Below are 16673 nucleotides of genomic sequence, written 5' to 3'. Positions count from 1 at the left end.
ATTTTCAAAAAATGAGTAAAAATCTTCCAAAAAAATCCTAAAAATATCTAAAATGATTACATATATATCAGTAAAATGTCTAATATTTTCTTGAAGAACATTCAGAAAAAAAATCAACCAATCAAAATCAATTTTTTTGTGAATGTTCTTAAGAAACATTTTTAACATTTCTTTTTCCACCAAAAAATGTTCAAAGATTTCCCAAAAATGTTGATAATGTGGACATCAGAAGTTTCACTGTGAAAATATATTTTTTTTTTCCACATTTTCAAACTTTAAAACGGGTTAATTTGACCGGCAGGACGACACCAGGGTTAAAATACAGTTTGGGAAGCAGCTTCTCCAGAATGTTTGAGAAAAATGAAAAGATTCCAGTGTTTGTCTCCACCTGTTGTTCCAGATGTTCTTGAAGAGGTTGAGGGCCTCCTGTAAACGGTTGGTCTGATTGTCCTCTCGGATCACCATGTTGTAGCTGCTGCTGGCCACCACGAAGATGATGGCCGTTACGTCTGAGGAGCAGCACAGAGAAGTCAGACTCAGGAGGACAAAACGAGCTCAGCTGAGTGAAGGAACAGGAAACTGAAGTTACCATTAAAGCACTGGATCCATTTCCGACGTTCGTCTCTCTGACCGCCGACATCGAACATGCTGTGGAGCAAACAGGAGACATCAGAGGAAACAATGCTGCCATCGAGTGGACAAATCCAAGAACCTCATCCATATATTTACTTCCGCAGACACAGCACGTTACATTCACTGCCTTTATCTTGATGCTTTTTAGTCCGGGAGCCCAGATGGCCTACCATGCACCCTCCCCACAACAAAATGCCACTTATTTTTTTAACCTTTATGATGTCCTAAATGAGACTTTGAGTGCTAACAGTACAATAACTCATTCCCACCAGCAGATTTCCAGAAAAACAGAAACTGAAATGTAAAGTTGAAATATAACTTACCAAAAAATTTGATCCGGTCAAAAAATGTTAATGCTCAAACAAAGATTATTTACGTGGCTATATACATTGTATCTGCCACTCCGGGGGTAAAATCTGAAAATTTGTGAAATCTGCTGGTTTTACCCACGATGGACCCTCATCCTTTAGTGAAAAGCCTTTAAAACATCCTTAACTCAGCTAGAACATAAAGGCTTAAAGTAACAAGAACAACAAACGGAATGAAAAGTGATCTAAAATGAATCCAAAGATAATGCAGGAAGTCAATATTTGTAAGCGACCAAACATTGCAATGCATAATATGATAGTGCAGATATGCAATATAGAATATATTCTATCAGGAATGTACTATATATAAATAAAAAAGTTGACATAAATGTATATATAATAAAGTTTGAGTTGCTAATATTGAAAATTTCCGTGAAAAAGTTAACTCTGAGACATGCTGTCATTGTATCATATGTCATTTCTATTGTAATGGAAATACAAGAAAAATATGATTATATTTGTAAACTAGAGATTCCAGGATTTATAGGATATATAATATGTTGTGATAGCCATGAGTGAAATGGCTACAATAGCTATGTCAATTTTCAGTAAAAAAGAACCGAAAAATTGGTGGGAAAAAAACGCATTTTGGGCTAAAGTAAAAATAGTGTAAAAATTATGGTGGGAATGAGTTATTTTACTGTTAGCACTCAAAGTCTCATTGAGAACATCATAAAGGTTAAAAAAAATTAGGTGGTATTTTGTTGTGGGGGGGCATGGTTGGCTATCTAGGCTCCCCGACTATTTACTTACTGGAAATTAACTTTGTCCACTTGGAATCTCGTCTCGAAGATCCCAGATGTCAGAACTCTGCACCGCAACAGATCCTGGAGAAAACGACAGAAAGTTGAACTAAAGTTCAGTTTAGATCCTCAGGATCATCTGCAGCAGCGTCTCCAACCTTCAGGCAAGACGGATTTCTGCAGCACGGTCATTGTGCACAAAAGAAATAATTGCTTCTTTGTTTTTTAAATATAAAAAAAGTGTCCTAAATGACTAAAATTACGTCTTAATGCTAAATATGTTCTTACTTCTGTCTCAGCCTCTTTTCCAGAGACGTTCGTTCTTGATTAATTTTTTTGCAGCGGTTAGATTGAAAACTGACAGTCTAGTGTGAGAAACGAGCACAGAGGAGGTGACAGGAAGACCATCCAGTCATTTTTCAAAATAAAACACCATGTACACTGCAGGAAGTAAAATAAGCAATAATAAGTTAGTTTTTATTATTGCTCTGAGCTGGTATCTGTGGATAAAGTGCACAAATTTAAATATATTCAACTGGTGGTTGAGGTTCAACACACAGACATGAAAGCCTGATTTTTTTTTTGCCGTTTTCTGCCAACCATAGCTTTAAAGTAAAGGTGAAAATAACAGGTGATAACAAAGCTGTGTTTATCAACTCTATGTCAAAAGATCTGCCTCGATTTTAATTCCCAACACCATCATGTACACCATTAAATTTGCACATAGGAAGAGAGGTTGACCCACCTGATCTGATGGAGTGTAGTCGCTCTGCTTCACGATGTCGATCTTGTCCAAAAAGCTGATGAGAGACAGAAAAAATGGGGAAGAAAACAGTTATTAGGGTGATATTATTGATCAGATAACAGATTTCTATGGTTAATATCTGGTACAATAAACTAAAAAGTGACCAAAAACTTAAAGAAAACATGAAACAATTGTTCTTCTGCAGGGAGCATCATCACTTCAACAACCTGTAAGCTTAAATAAAGAGTTCACTCATGATAACACTCAGCTGGGTTATTATATGAAATAGAGCAGCTGTTGTCCCTGAAATAAGTTCTACAATGTCCAGGAGTTTTCATTTAATTCTGAACTTTCTACTGATAAATCAAGTTTAGCCAATGATATGCAGTTATTACATAGAAACCTTCTTTTTTCCTCCTGAGTCTCCTAGAAAGGTTCACATACCACTTCCAAACTTTTTCAACTACAGAAATAAAAACAGGGAACCCTTTTTTATCCTTTTTTTCAAAAATTCTCAAACATATTTTAGATCTATTAAGATTATTAAATAAAAAGTTTCAAAGTGACAAAAAAAGACACAAAACGACAAAAACGAGACAAAAACAACAAACAAAAGTCAGACAAAAAAAAGACAAAAAATTTACAAAGCGACAAAAAAATGACACAAGCGAGAAACAAAACGACAAAAACATGAGAAATGATAAAAGTCAGACAAAAAAAAACAAAAACAAAAAAATATTACAAAAATGAGACACAAAATGACAAAGGAACAAAGAACAATCTAATATTTTACTTTCTGATCAAAACAACTTGTCATGGTCTGGAAATTATTTTAAATTTATAGTTTTACTAATTTACAATCTGCAGTTAATGTCTTCTCTGGAATTTTTCCACTTTGAGGGCCGGATTGGACCCTCTGGAGGACCACTTTTGGCCCACGGGCTGCATGTTGGACACCCCTGGTCTACGTGGTCCTTCAAACTGGAATATGAACGAGAAATGAAGACAGAGCAGCTGAAGGAAAGTAAAAGTAGAGAGTGAACGAGAATGGAGGACGCGGAGTGAGATGTGCAGAGTGAGACATGTAGAGTGAGACGCGCAGAGTGAGACATGCAGAGTGAGACGCGCAGAGTGAGACATGCAGTGTGAGACGTGCAGAGTGAGACGTGCAGAGTGAGACGCGCAGTGAGACGCGCAGAGTGAGACGCGCAGAGTGAGACGCGCAGAGTGAGACGCGCAGAGTGAGACGCGCAGTGAGATGTGCAGAGTGAAACATGCAGAGTGCGACACGCAGAGTGAGACACGCAGAGTGAGACGTGCAGAGTGAGACGTGCAGAGTGAGACGTGCAGAGTGAGATGCGCAGAGTGAGACGCGCAGAGTGAGACGTGCAGAGTGAGACGCGCAGAGTGAGACGCGCAGTGAGATGTGCAGAGTGAAACATGCAGAGTGCGACACGCAGAGTGAGACACGCAGAGTGAGACGTGCAGAGTGAGTTGTGCAGAGTGAGACGTGCAGAGTGAGATGCGCAGAGTGAGACGTGCAGAGTGATTGTGCAGAGTGAGACGTGCAGAGTGAGACGCGCAGAGTGAGAGCATAGCGGCGTCTGTCTGACATTACAGAGCAGATTTCAAAAATAGCTCCCCAGCGCCCTGGCCTGCAGCACGGTTACCATGGAGACCCAACCACAGACACTATTAATAGTCTATCAGGTCCCGATCTCGTGCAGCTGGAGAAGCTCCAGAACAGAGACAGACGGACGAATGGAGACAGAGGAGGAAGGAGGAGGACAGAAAGCAGGAGAAAGAGGAGGTTTTTGTGCTGGAAGTGTGATCTAACACCGCCGGACTGTACCATCACCACCTGAGGGAGGAAAGGGGGGAGTTTCTTTTTTACTCATTTAAACTTTGAAACAATCTAAAGGTCCAAATGAAACACAGGGATTATTCTCCTCACTGGAAAAAATGGTCCTCTCAAAACAACAAAAAAAACTTATTTCAAGGAACTTTTACCTTGAAATAAGTGAAAAAATCTGCCAATAGAACAAGTGAAAAATGGCTTGGTCAGATTTCTTGAACTAAGATCTGACATTTAGAATATTGAGATGTTAAAATTAGCTGGAAAACTTATTTTAAGCTCTATTTTACCAGGATTGTCAAGCTTAGGTGTCTTAAAATAAGCCAGATATGCTAAAAAAAACATTTTTAAAAAGTAGTTTTTCACTCAGAGAGATTTTCGCTTTCATGTAACCTCCTAATTTGACATGTATTAACCCTCCTGTTGTCTTCATTTACAGGAACAAAAAAAATATTGTTTCCTAAAATTCAAAAAAAAAATCAGCAAAAAAAATCCCCAAATTTCTGAAAATTTGCAAAACCTTCAGGAAGAAAATTCCAATAATTCCTTAAAAGTTTCCCTTAAAAGCTCTATTTTAAAAAAATCCCCCAAATTTCTGAAAAAAAGTCTTGTAAATATTTTCAAACATTTTGGTTGATTTTTTTGTGAATGTTCTTAAGAAACATTTTTTTTTTAAACATTTCTTTTTTTTTCCCCACCAAAAAATGTGAAAAAAATTCCCAAAAATGTTGAAAATGTGGACATCAGAAGTTTCACTGAGAAAACATTTTTTCCCCCACATTTTCCAACTTTAAAACGGGTTAATTTTGACCAGCAGGACGACACGAGGGTTAAACTTATTTTGAGTTTTCTTGTAAAATTCAACTCAAAACAAGATAATTTCAAGATTATTTGACTTAACAAGATATTTAAGATGCGTTGTCTTAAAACAAGTCCCTCCATCTGCTGAAATGTCTCTTGTTAAGTGAATTTATCTTAAATCAAGTGGGATGAGACATTTTGACTAAAAATAAGACGAATAGACTTGGTAATATTTAGAGTTTTTGCAGTGCAGGAGAGATTTGACGGTTAAAAAAGCAGTGGAGGCTGCAGACTGTCAGGTTTCCTCCTCAAACATCACCCCTCCTCCTCCAAACATCCTCTGATCTGGAGATGACTCAGCCTCGGCCATGTTTGCTCCCAAATGCTGCAAACTGCTGCTCTGACACCACTCCTTCTGTTTTCACCGCCTTAATTTATGCTTCAGACACAACTCTGCAACTCTAAGCCCATTAAAGACACACACATCTATCTACACATCATCAGCTGTTAAAGATCAGTACTGCTCACTTCTGTCTCTCCTCAACTTGTTTCAAACTAAAAACATCAGAACAGGAGGTCAGAGTTACGTTCCTACAGATAGATGTAGCTGGATGAAGTCGGAACGCCGGTGAAAATGTAACCAAAGCCGTTCCGTGCATCAGGATATCAATCAGTTCTTCATAAAGTCATGAATACCAATGACTTTCATGCATGTATGAATCATTTTACTAGAAGATAACAGAATATTGTAATGGACTGATATTGTTGATGTTTCAATGTTTATTGTTCAGTTCCAGATTTACCTGATGTCAGTGAACGTGCCATGTTTAGTTAGCTCACCTCTGATTGGCTGAGAGTCAGCAGTAGTGTGTGTTATCCACCTGTTGGATGCAGGTTTTCCTCCAGCACCAAGTTGAAATGAGTGTCAAATTAGTGTTGACTAGTTGGGTGGTTGCAGTGAACCCTCTGGTTCTCAGCTATCTTTTATTATTACACATTTTTTCCAATCGTAGGACGGAATCCAAAAAACGGACAGGAAATTACGTTAAAATGCACGATGTTAGAGATTTACAGAAACAAAACAACGCTGACATGTGACAGCCAGATGATCTTTATGAATGAAAAACTGACATGAAGCCGCACAAATCCAAATAATGTCACAGCGACTGGACTCAGTAAGTGTGATTTCTCCTGATTTTATGCTCAGACTAACGGCCCCAAAAAGGATAGAATCCCACAGGCAGGTTTGAATGGCTTGTTGTCTTTAAACCACCTAAAAATTGCAGAATTTTTCAGTCAGAAGCTCTAAAAACAGAGAAGTTTCTGACTCTAAACTTTCTGACAGTCCTTGAACTGCTCATCTGTTGTTTGATCAGGAAACTTAAACACATTTTTAGTGCGTCTCGTTTGAAAAATCCCCCAAAATAAACCATTTGTTCTAAACAGATTCTGTAAAAACATCAAAATTCTGCACCCCTCTGCGCAACCAGGAAGCCATCGGTGATTCAGCTGCAACTAGGGGTCGCTTGACAGAAACTCAGGGACTTTTCAGCTTCACAAGGTTGAACTGCAGGCAGTGTTTACACAGAGCACATAAGAGACAAGTAGGATAACGTTACAGTGACTGGACTCAGTAAGTGTGATTTCCCCTGATGTCATGCTACGACTAGTGGCTTAAAGGTGGCCCTGATAAGAGGTGATGCATCCCAGTGTAAAAGCGTCACCATAAGTTACTTACTATTGTGCACAGTCGATCAGCTGGTACTCGTTGGATCTCTCGTAGCACGCCCGGACCCCCTCGTCCTGCCACAGCGTCTTGGCGTGGTCATAAAACTCCTGAGATGGGAGACAGAAAACAGCAGAATGAACGACAGAAAAGGCAGAACCAGGACAGAGGAAAGACACAAAAGAGTCATATATTCTTTTACATCTGATGCACTGATCAAACTACAAAACAGCCGTGTCCTGTAGGAGTGGAAATGCAAGAATGCATCCAGACAATCTAACAGTTCATGTGAATGAAAGAAGGAACAGCACTCTGTATATTTACTCTTCGTCTTAGACCGAATGCAGAAACAGAAAGAAAAGTTTTTTTCTGTCATCCATGATGTGGGTGTTTCTGTTGACACCACATGCTGTACGTTGTGCATGGATGATGCCTGTGTACATGTCTGTAAAGGTAAATAGAGGTGGAGGCAAAGAGAGGCAGCTCAGTAACTACAGAGAGATTAAACACTTTATATTCTCCATAGTGACTGAACAACACGTGTCCTCTGCAGATTTTATTCCAATCAGGTGGAAAGTTCCAGAAATTAACCCTCTGGCGCCCCAAATCTGTAACTGGGCTCGGGAGTTATATGCAAAAAAATGGAAAAACAAAACAAAAAAAGTCTGATTTTCAACTTTCTAATGATTCTTGAATTTCTGAGGTGCGATTTTCAGTTTCATGGAGAAAATTAACCAAATCTAAGCTAAAAGAAACTCTCTTTTGCCCAAATCATTTCATCCTACATGCCTCATTTAAAAAAAAATGCCAAAAATAAACACTTTGCTTAGGAGCATGAAAATAACGAAAATATCAAAAATATGTTTTGTCACATCAAGGGACATTTGAAAAAAAAGCTGCACATGCACTTGATTACAGGTTTTTTCATTTATTGTAAAATTATTACGCATAAAAATGTTTTGCTTTTTCCATTTTTTAAATTTAAGGCATAAGTTTGTCATTCAGCTCAATAAAAATTTTATGTTTTCTCTCCTTCTAGTCATGGTTGTTCTGTTTCCATAGCAGTACAGGACTTTATACTGCAGTGAAATTTACATCGCAAACAAAAAACTTTGAGTTTGGTGTCATTTTATCATGCTTTATAGTCCGGAGGCAGGCATCAACATGGACCAAATAAATTCCAACACTTTCGACTCAAAGGTGCGACCCAGTGGGCAAAATATTGAATTAACTGTGGATGAGCACTGAGACTCTGAGGTTTAGTCTCAATTAGTTGATGAGAAAGTCCCACTGAGACTAAACAGACATTAACCATCCATTCATTAGAGTCCCTGAACGCAACACTACCTGTGTCAAGAGATCACCACCTGGGATGCTGAGGATATCTGTCACTAATCTATTCCTCCGGAGGTTTTTACTCACTGTGGCTTCATGTTTTACTGCAGAATAAAATCCTGCACCTCTATGGAAACAGAACAACCACAACTAGAAGTACAAAACTCAAACATGTCTTTTGTGCAGCATGACAAAGTCAAACTGTCAGAACATTTCTCGACCGGTGTTAGGCAAAAAAAATAAATAAAAAATGTAGCTCTACATGTTAGAGATATTTTTCTACTTTCGTTTTGAAGAATTATGATAATAATAAAAAATATATATTAATTTATTTTCACAAAACTGATACTTGAACCTTTCTTCAAGAGTCCACAAGTGTCACCAAAATGAAAAAAAGCGGTGACTCTACAAACTACAGGTATTTACAACTGTTATTACACAGCCTGCAGTTCAGCGGAAAAGTCCCTGAATTTTCTCCAGGTGACTGTTTATTGCAGCCGAGTCGCTAAATGCTTCATGTTTTCATCGAGGAGCACAGAATTTTTAGTTTTTGCAGAATCTTGTTAGTGCAAATGGTTTATTTTTGGCAAATTCTTGAATGTAGAATAAAGCCATTTTGATTCAACAATCACAATTTCAAACTTGAATTTGGTTTAATTTCTGAACAGAACGAAACGTCACAGTTGAAAAGTTCAGGGACAGTTGGAAACTTGAAAATCTCAGGATTTTCTCAGGTTTTCAGATCTACAGGAACAAACAAAAACTCTGAGTACAATGGGGTCAAAATTCAGCCAAAATCTGCAGCTCCAATGACTCCCTCAGGCCAGAAAGTTTTATTTAGTCGTCCTTTACAACAGAACCGGCAGTGAAACAACAGAGAAAACCTTTAAGGGCCTTTATGTTGAACACTTGGTGCTGTATGATGCATCGCTGTATGGTGCAACGTGAAGTCAAGACAAATCAAATCAAACACATTGTGCGCCAACTTTTTATGCTGCTTGATACAAAAAGAAAACTCACATGGTTCTAATTTTCCGATGATTAATCTACAGAAGAAGTCTGTCTGATGTAACGTGATTTAATCTAAGGGCTGTGGGAGACACTGGGCTCGGATTTTTTCTTAGTTTGTTGACATGCAGGCTCCACATGTGCTCAGAAAATTAGTCAGGAACTGGAGAGAAACACTGAAAATGAGGATTTGGTTGAAAAAAAGGAGCGGTTATATGGACATGTTTCAGCTACAGAAAGGATGACCAGAAACAGCCGAAAAACTACATGAAGTCACACAGCTGATTCATCTGACCGTTTACACCGCAAAGCTCTGAATGACGAGTCTGAATATCATCCAAAGACAAAAGCTACACTAGGCGTCTTTAACTTTCTCCTTACAGCTCTTCCAGGACAACAACATCTCTGTAACACCGTTTTCTCTTTAGCTCTTCAAGAGCAAAACATCAGTAAAGACCGACTGCTTCAATACAACCCAATGACTAAATACTATACTATAGTATAGTATAGCATAGCATAGTATAATATAGTATAATATAATATAGTGTTGTATAGTATAGTACAATATAGTATAGTATAGTATAGCGCCACATAGTATAATATAGTATGTTATAGCATAGCATAATATAGCATCGTATTGTATATTATATAGTATCTTATTGCTTAACATATAATATCATATGGTATAGTGTAGTACAGCATCGTATAGTCTCGTAGCATACAGTATAGTATCATACAGTATATAGCATAGTATCCTATTATATAGTATCGTACCATATAGTATCGTGTAAGATAGTTTAGCATAGTATCGTTTCGTATAATATAGTATAGTATCATATAGTATTGTATCATACAATATAATATTGCATAGTATAGTACCGCATTGCATATTATATAGTATAGTACCATACAGTACAGTATCATACAGTATTGTATAGTATAGAATGGTAATGTATAGTATAGTATACTATAGTGTAGTATCATACAGCATAATGTAGTATCGTATAATATAGTATCATATAGTATAGTATCCTTTCGTAAAATATTGTATCATATAGTATCGTATAATATAGTACCACAGAGTATAGTTTCATATAGTATTGCTTTGTAGAGTATAGTATTGTATAGTATAGTATTGTGTCACACAGTATTGTATTGAGTCAAATAAGATGTGGTGCGTTGCCGTGCGGGAAAATAGCATCTAGTGGACATGTGCCTTTAGATCTGCACCACTCGCCGCCATGTTGTTTGTGTATCAAGCGTCGGGGGGGAGGGGGCGCTCACTCTGAACTACGGGAGCCCAGCGGGAAGGCGTTGGTGGCGGATGTTGATGAGAAAATCAATTTTCATTAAAACAAATCGACATTAAGTACAAACTCGAATTAATTGATAAAATCGATTTATTGCCCAGCTCTAGTATAGAATATAGTTTAGTATTGCATAATATAGTATCATATAATATGGGATTGTAAAACGATACTATTATTGTGACTTATTGTCCTAAGTTTTATTGTATGTTTCATTGTTATGTTTTCTTTGTGTACTTTTTGCAATGTGCTTTTATTGTGACTTATTGTCCTGTGTATCGCTGTTATGTCTTTTTTCAGTTTTTTCTTTTTTTTTTAACCTGTCTAGGGACTGTGAATGTAAATTAGCATTGTTGCTATAATCTGGCATATTTACGTCTATTGCTGTCTAAATGGACGTTCATTAATGTGGACTGTCGCTACCAAAGAAATAATGTATCATATAATATAGTATTGTATCGCATAGTTTAGTACGGCATCGTATAATGTAGTATTGCATCGTATTGTATGCTGTAGTATCATATAGTATGGTATCATAAAGCAAATATAAAGCATCAGTTGAAACAGAGCTGCTGTGGAATATTCTGCAGCTGCCTGCATCACTAAAGTCTGACCTAACTCTAATGAGGACCAACCGCTAAAAACTCGCCGTTTGCTGCATTTCTCCAGACAACGTGGTGTTTTTTAAAATCGCAATATATATTTCAGACAAAATACGACAACGTCAGTGTTTCCCAATATCGTCATAAACAACAGGTGATCATAAAAACATTGTGTGTCTCTGGTGATGTTTTTTCTACTCACAGATGGAAACTCAAAGTCCTTCTGGTTGACGAGGTTGAGGATGTATTCGATCCGGTACTGGTTCTGAGGACAGGCCAGCTGCACCGGCGGAGTCAGGGTGCTCATAGCGGTTATTATGGTCTGGTATAAACACAAACAGGACTGGTTAGGGGCCTGGAAGTATCAGTTAATGACAGTTAAAGCAGTGTTCTGTCTACAAACAGCTGAGATGACATTAACACATACACTTACTTCAATAGCCTCTTTAATATTATTCTTGATGTCCTGAATTTTCTGCTTCTTTTCTCTGAAACAGACACAAAAGTTAAGTGAGAATCTTGTTAATATTTATTTCTGCACAGCTGAAACACATATTCAAGGCAAAAGACACAAAATACAATGATTTCCGATCATCAATTATAAAAATAAAAAATATGCTGCATTTCTGACAGTGCCATATGAGTGCTTTTCTTATTTGATATGTGGACCAATCACAGATGCACCTCTGGAAAAATAACCTCAATAACGTCACCAACACGAGTTCAAAGAATAAAATCAGTACAATTTAACCCTTTTTAATGCATGTGATTTCTTATGTGTGCAGTTTTCACTTGCAATATGCCGTCGATTTAATTTTAAAAAAGCGTTCACACATTACAGCCCAGGAAACAATAAAAATATAACAATAATTAGATTAATTTTTGCCTCCTAAGAGCCAAAAACCTGAGCAGAACCATTAGAATCACACTAAAGGGTTCCAATTCATCTCAAAATAGCTATTTTAATGCAGAAAGCCAAAAAAAAAAAAAACATACAAAAATCATATAATTTAGACATAAAAAGGTACAATAAATGTTGACAGAGTGGTCTAAATAAACACAAAGCTGATTAATTGCAGCAAAATTCCCAAACATCCAGTCACTGGGAAAAAACAGGGACTACAAACATCTGTCCGGTGGGTTTTATTTCCCCTACAGGTCTCTAGTCAGCGACTGTTGTTGTAATAAAGTAAAAACAGCGTCCAGAGCAGGACTTCCGTGTTGGAATGACAGGGCAGACTGGATGAGGTGCTTCCAGGTTGTTTTTGATCCATCGGGGTAAACAGACCTTCACCAGAACGTGTGGAGGAGAAATTATGTCTGTCTGCTGTGAAGGATAACGGTGTGTATGAGAAACAGAAATGTTTCTAATAAAGGAGAGCTGGTGGGTCTATCTTTCACCTTGAGCCGGCCGGACAACAGCGTTTTGTGTTTACAGCAGTTCTAGGAGACATTCCTCTGCTCTGAGCTGGTTTAGGTTTTATCACAGGCTCGTCTAAATGTACGCAACAAAGCAGAACATTTAAATCTGCATGCTGCTCAACTCAAACTCAAAGTACATGAAGTAAAAAAATTAGAAATTAAAAACAAACACATAAACACAGCCTCCTTTTTCCCACTCACACACACCCGTTATTCAACACTGACTCTCTAGTTTCTTTTTTCTATTTTTATTTTTTAATATTTTTAACGTCTACTTGGTTTTATTTAAAAGACACAGACTTTATTAACCCTTGTGTCGTTCTGCAGGTGAAATTGACTCGTGTTAAAGTTTGAAAATGTAGGAAAAAGATATATATTTTCACAGTGAAACTTTTGATGTCCACATTTTCAACATTTTTGAGAAATCTTTGAACATTTTTTGGTGGAAAAAAGAAATGTTAAAAATGTTTAAGAATATTCAGAAAAAAATCGACCAAAATCCAGTGAGATTCGCTGGATTTTTGTTGATTTTTATATGAATGTTCTTAAAGAAAATATTAGTAGTTTTACTGATATATCTATAATCACTTTAGACATTTTTAGGATTTTTTGGGAAGATTTTTACTCATTTTTTGAAAATATTCACAAAAATTTTCTTGCCAAAATGTATTTATTAATTTTTTTTTTAAAATAATACTTTTAAGGGAAACTTTTAAGGAATTATTGGAATTTTCCTCTTAAAGGTTTTGCAAATTTACAGAAATTTGGGAAATTTTTTTGCAGAATTTTGGGATTTTTTTTAGACAAAGAAACAATATTTTTTGGGTGCCCATAAGTGAAGACAACAGGAAGGTTAACCTGCAGGATCCATACATGCATGACTAAAAGAACCGGAGAGAAACACTAAAAAAAAGGAACATTTAGTTGCAAAAAGAAACGCAGCGTCACTTGTATGGAAATATTTCAGCAGCAGAAAGGATTTTGACCAACTAGAAGTACTCTGCCGGAAGTTTCTTGCAAACCTTTACTTTTTTTTTTTTGGCAATTTGTTGTCACTATAAAAGGAAATTTAAATAAATGAGCATTTAAATCAGCACAACACAGCAGAGCTAAATGTGATCTGAATGCCATCCAAAGCAAAGAAAACCCATTTTGGACACCTTTGCCCTACATGTAAACGATTCCCAAGTTACTTTTATGTATTTTTTCATGTGGCAACATATGTATATATATATATTTTCTATAAAAAATGGACTGAATGGATGCTCAGCTCATTGTGTTGATTTTAGAGCCACAAAATTCTCCTGCTTTGGAGTTTTTCAGAGCAATTTTTTCCCCAAAAAACACAAAAACGTAGCACACATCTGCAGTGAAAGCTTCACGTCCCCAGTGGCAGTTAAATGCCTTGCCCAAGGGCAGCTCAGTCATGACTGTTCAGAGAATATGCAGCTGAGTCACTCACTCACTCATTCATTCATTCATTCATTCTCCAGCTCAGACCAGCTACTGGAACCAGCAGTCTTCCGGTCGCAAGCCAATTACTCCGACCTGACCACGTTACCACAACACTCCCTCCATTCAGCCTGGATCTGTTATCGCCGCCATTATTGAACCCTTTCAGTCCCAAATCAGTGGATTAATATCCCGCCTGAGGACGCAGACTCATTAAAACATATTACTAGGCTTGTCATGTGAAGACCCGCTAGCAGCAGCTGTAACGCTGTTGTTTGGGTTTTAATGGATCTGGTGATGCACGGCTACACATCTGATCCAGTCAAACACAAATGGAAGTTTAAAGAAGCAAAAAAAGACAAAAAACAACAAAAACAAGACAAAATGAGACTCAAAACAGCAAAAGCGAGAAACAAAATGACAAGAACATGAGACAAACGACAAAAGTCAGACTATAAAACAACAAAAACAAGACAAAATATTACAAAAATGAGACACAAAACGACAAAAGAACAAAGAGCAATCTAGTATTTTACTTTCTGATCCAAACAACTTGTCATGGTCTAGAAATTATTTTAAATTTATAGTTTTACTAATTTACAATCTGCAGTTAATGTCTCCTCTGGAATTTTTACACTTTGAGGGTCAGATTGGACCCTCTGGAGGACCACTTTTGGCCCACGGGCCTCATGTTTGACACCTCTGACTTATACATAAACACTTTTTACACCTCATGCACATTTTTTTCACTCCCATGCTTCTTACTTGTTTCCTTTTCTTCTTTACTACGTTTATATCAGGTATGTCAGATATCGGGCTGATATCGGCATAAAAAGTAATATCGGTAAATGTGTAATTCCTGTTTATTTTGGATGTTTACCACAGGAATGAAGAAAAAGCATAAATATCTATTGAGTGTTTTGTTGGTTGCAAGTGAGAAATCTATAACTAAAAAATGTTTATCACAGGATATTCATGTCAGCATGGTGGATATAACACTGGATATTTATAACATGGAAGAGATGGTAGCGTTTATAAATCAAAAACTAGACTGGTTTGTAGCCTGTTGGGAAAAATGGATTGCATATATATAAATTAAAAAGCCCAATTTAGTTTTTGAGTCTGAAAATCTATAGACAATGCAATGGTCACTCCCTGATGTTCTTAAAGATGTCCATGTTTCTGTTTATTTTATTTTTATTTTATTTTTGATGGGAAATTGTTTTCTGAAAAAAGAATAATGATAATATTGTGCACATGCTGGCACATGGGAATTACACCCATAACTAAAAATTGTTAAAACTGACAACATAATGCCTGGATTTCACCAGCATTTACCGACTCATAGAGGGAGGGAGAGTGGGAACTGTTGTTTGAGACAAGTAAAAAATATTTTTCCATCACTTCAGTTGAAGCAGTTTTCTTATTTTGCTTAGACAATGTTTCCATCTGAAAGCCTTGTTGCATCTGAGAATGCATCCAATGGAGCATCACAATAAAATGAAGCCTGATGTGTATATTCCACCACAGGAGATATGTGATGTTACCTAAAATTAGTTAAATAGCCCACAGATATCAGTAGTGGTTGATATCGGAATCGGAAATTGAGAGTTGGACGATATCGGCATATCGGTTATCGGCAAAAAAAGCAGATAGCAGACATCCCTAGTTTATACGTCTACTTGTGTCTGTGGTTCACATTTTTATCTGGTAAAATAAAGGTCAAATTAAAATAAAGAAATAAAATCTGTGAAGGAAACATCAACCGGATCATTCAAGTAATGTCACATATCTCAGTGTAAGAGGTGATGCTGAATGTGTGTTTTGTTACCATTCTGCACACAGACAGACAGACAGACAGACAGAGACAGACAGACAGACAGACAGACAGACAGACAGACAGACAGACAGACAGACAGACAGACAGACAGACAGACAGACAGACAGACAGACAGAGAGACAGACAGACAGACAGACAGACAGACAGACAGACAGACACACACAGTTCAGTGCTGTGGAGTCACGAGCTCGGTCATATGCTGAATCTGCCTTAGGTGCTGGTTCTCTACTTCAACCTTGTAAAGATGCTTCCATCTGAACCGATACACGACCACCACCACACACTGATACATGACGAGTCACACACACACACACACACACACACACACACACACACACACACACACACACATTTTACTAAAACAAACACAGCTCACGTAAGGATGTGGATCAAAAACAACTAAATACTGAATAACTGTGAGTCCAGAGGATCAAATTCACCAACAGCGCCAGAAACAGTGAAGCTGATTTTCAAAAACTACTTCCAGATACTTCTTTTGTCACTAGATTCATTAATAACAAACTTCAGACCAACACATCTCCAGTAACATCTCCCTGCCTGGTCTGTGTGACTTTATATATTTTTGCAGAGAAAGTTCGTTGGGCGGATTTTTCGGAAAAGCGTAAACATGATGTGATGTTCTTCTCTCAGCTTTACAAAAGCACTTTGTAATGTTAAATTCTGGGTTAACAGAGTTAATCTACCAAATGTGAAAAATGTTGATTGTGTTCCTGAATGGCTCAAGCATCTTGTTTAGTTCAGATATTCAGTTTACTGTCACAGAGGAGGAAAGAAAGAAAAATGTGACAAAAGCAAAAAAATATCCCCAGAAGCTG

At 37.2% G+C, this 16673-nt stretch overlaps 1 protein-coding gene across 1 annotated transcript in view; it reads right to left on the bottom strand.

Moving 5' to 3' along the window:
* The window catches only part of gnas (GNAS complex locus), a 30051-nt gene that overhangs the window by 4837 nt on the left and 8541 nt on the right, over window positions 1-16673 (bottom strand). Inside the window, exons 3-9 of the mRNA XM_055012767.1 lie at window positions 11557-11611; window positions 11326-11445; window positions 6884-6981; window positions 2490-2544; window positions 1755-1828; window positions 590-648; window positions 389-509 (exon numbers count right to left, since the gene is read on the bottom strand). Of these exons, the coding sequence (XP_054868742.1) occupies window positions 389-509; window positions 590-648; window positions 1755-1828; window positions 2490-2544; window positions 6884-6981; window positions 11326-11445; window positions 11557-11611 (582 nt within the window). The remainder of the gene's footprint in view (window positions 1-388; window positions 510-589; window positions 649-1754; window positions 1829-2489; window positions 2545-6883; window positions 6982-11325; window positions 11446-11556; window positions 11612-16673) is intronic.

The sequence above is a fragment of the Amphiprion ocellaris genome, chromosome 8, assembly GCF_022539595.1.
Source record: "Amphiprion ocellaris isolate individual 3 ecotype Okinawa chromosome 8, ASM2253959v1, whole genome shotgun sequence".
NCBI lineage: Eukaryota > Metazoa > Chordata > Actinopteri > Pomacentridae > Amphiprion > Amphiprion ocellaris.
Note: the sequence above shows the minus strand (reverse complement) of the source record. Positions and strands in the feature narration are given on the sequence as shown.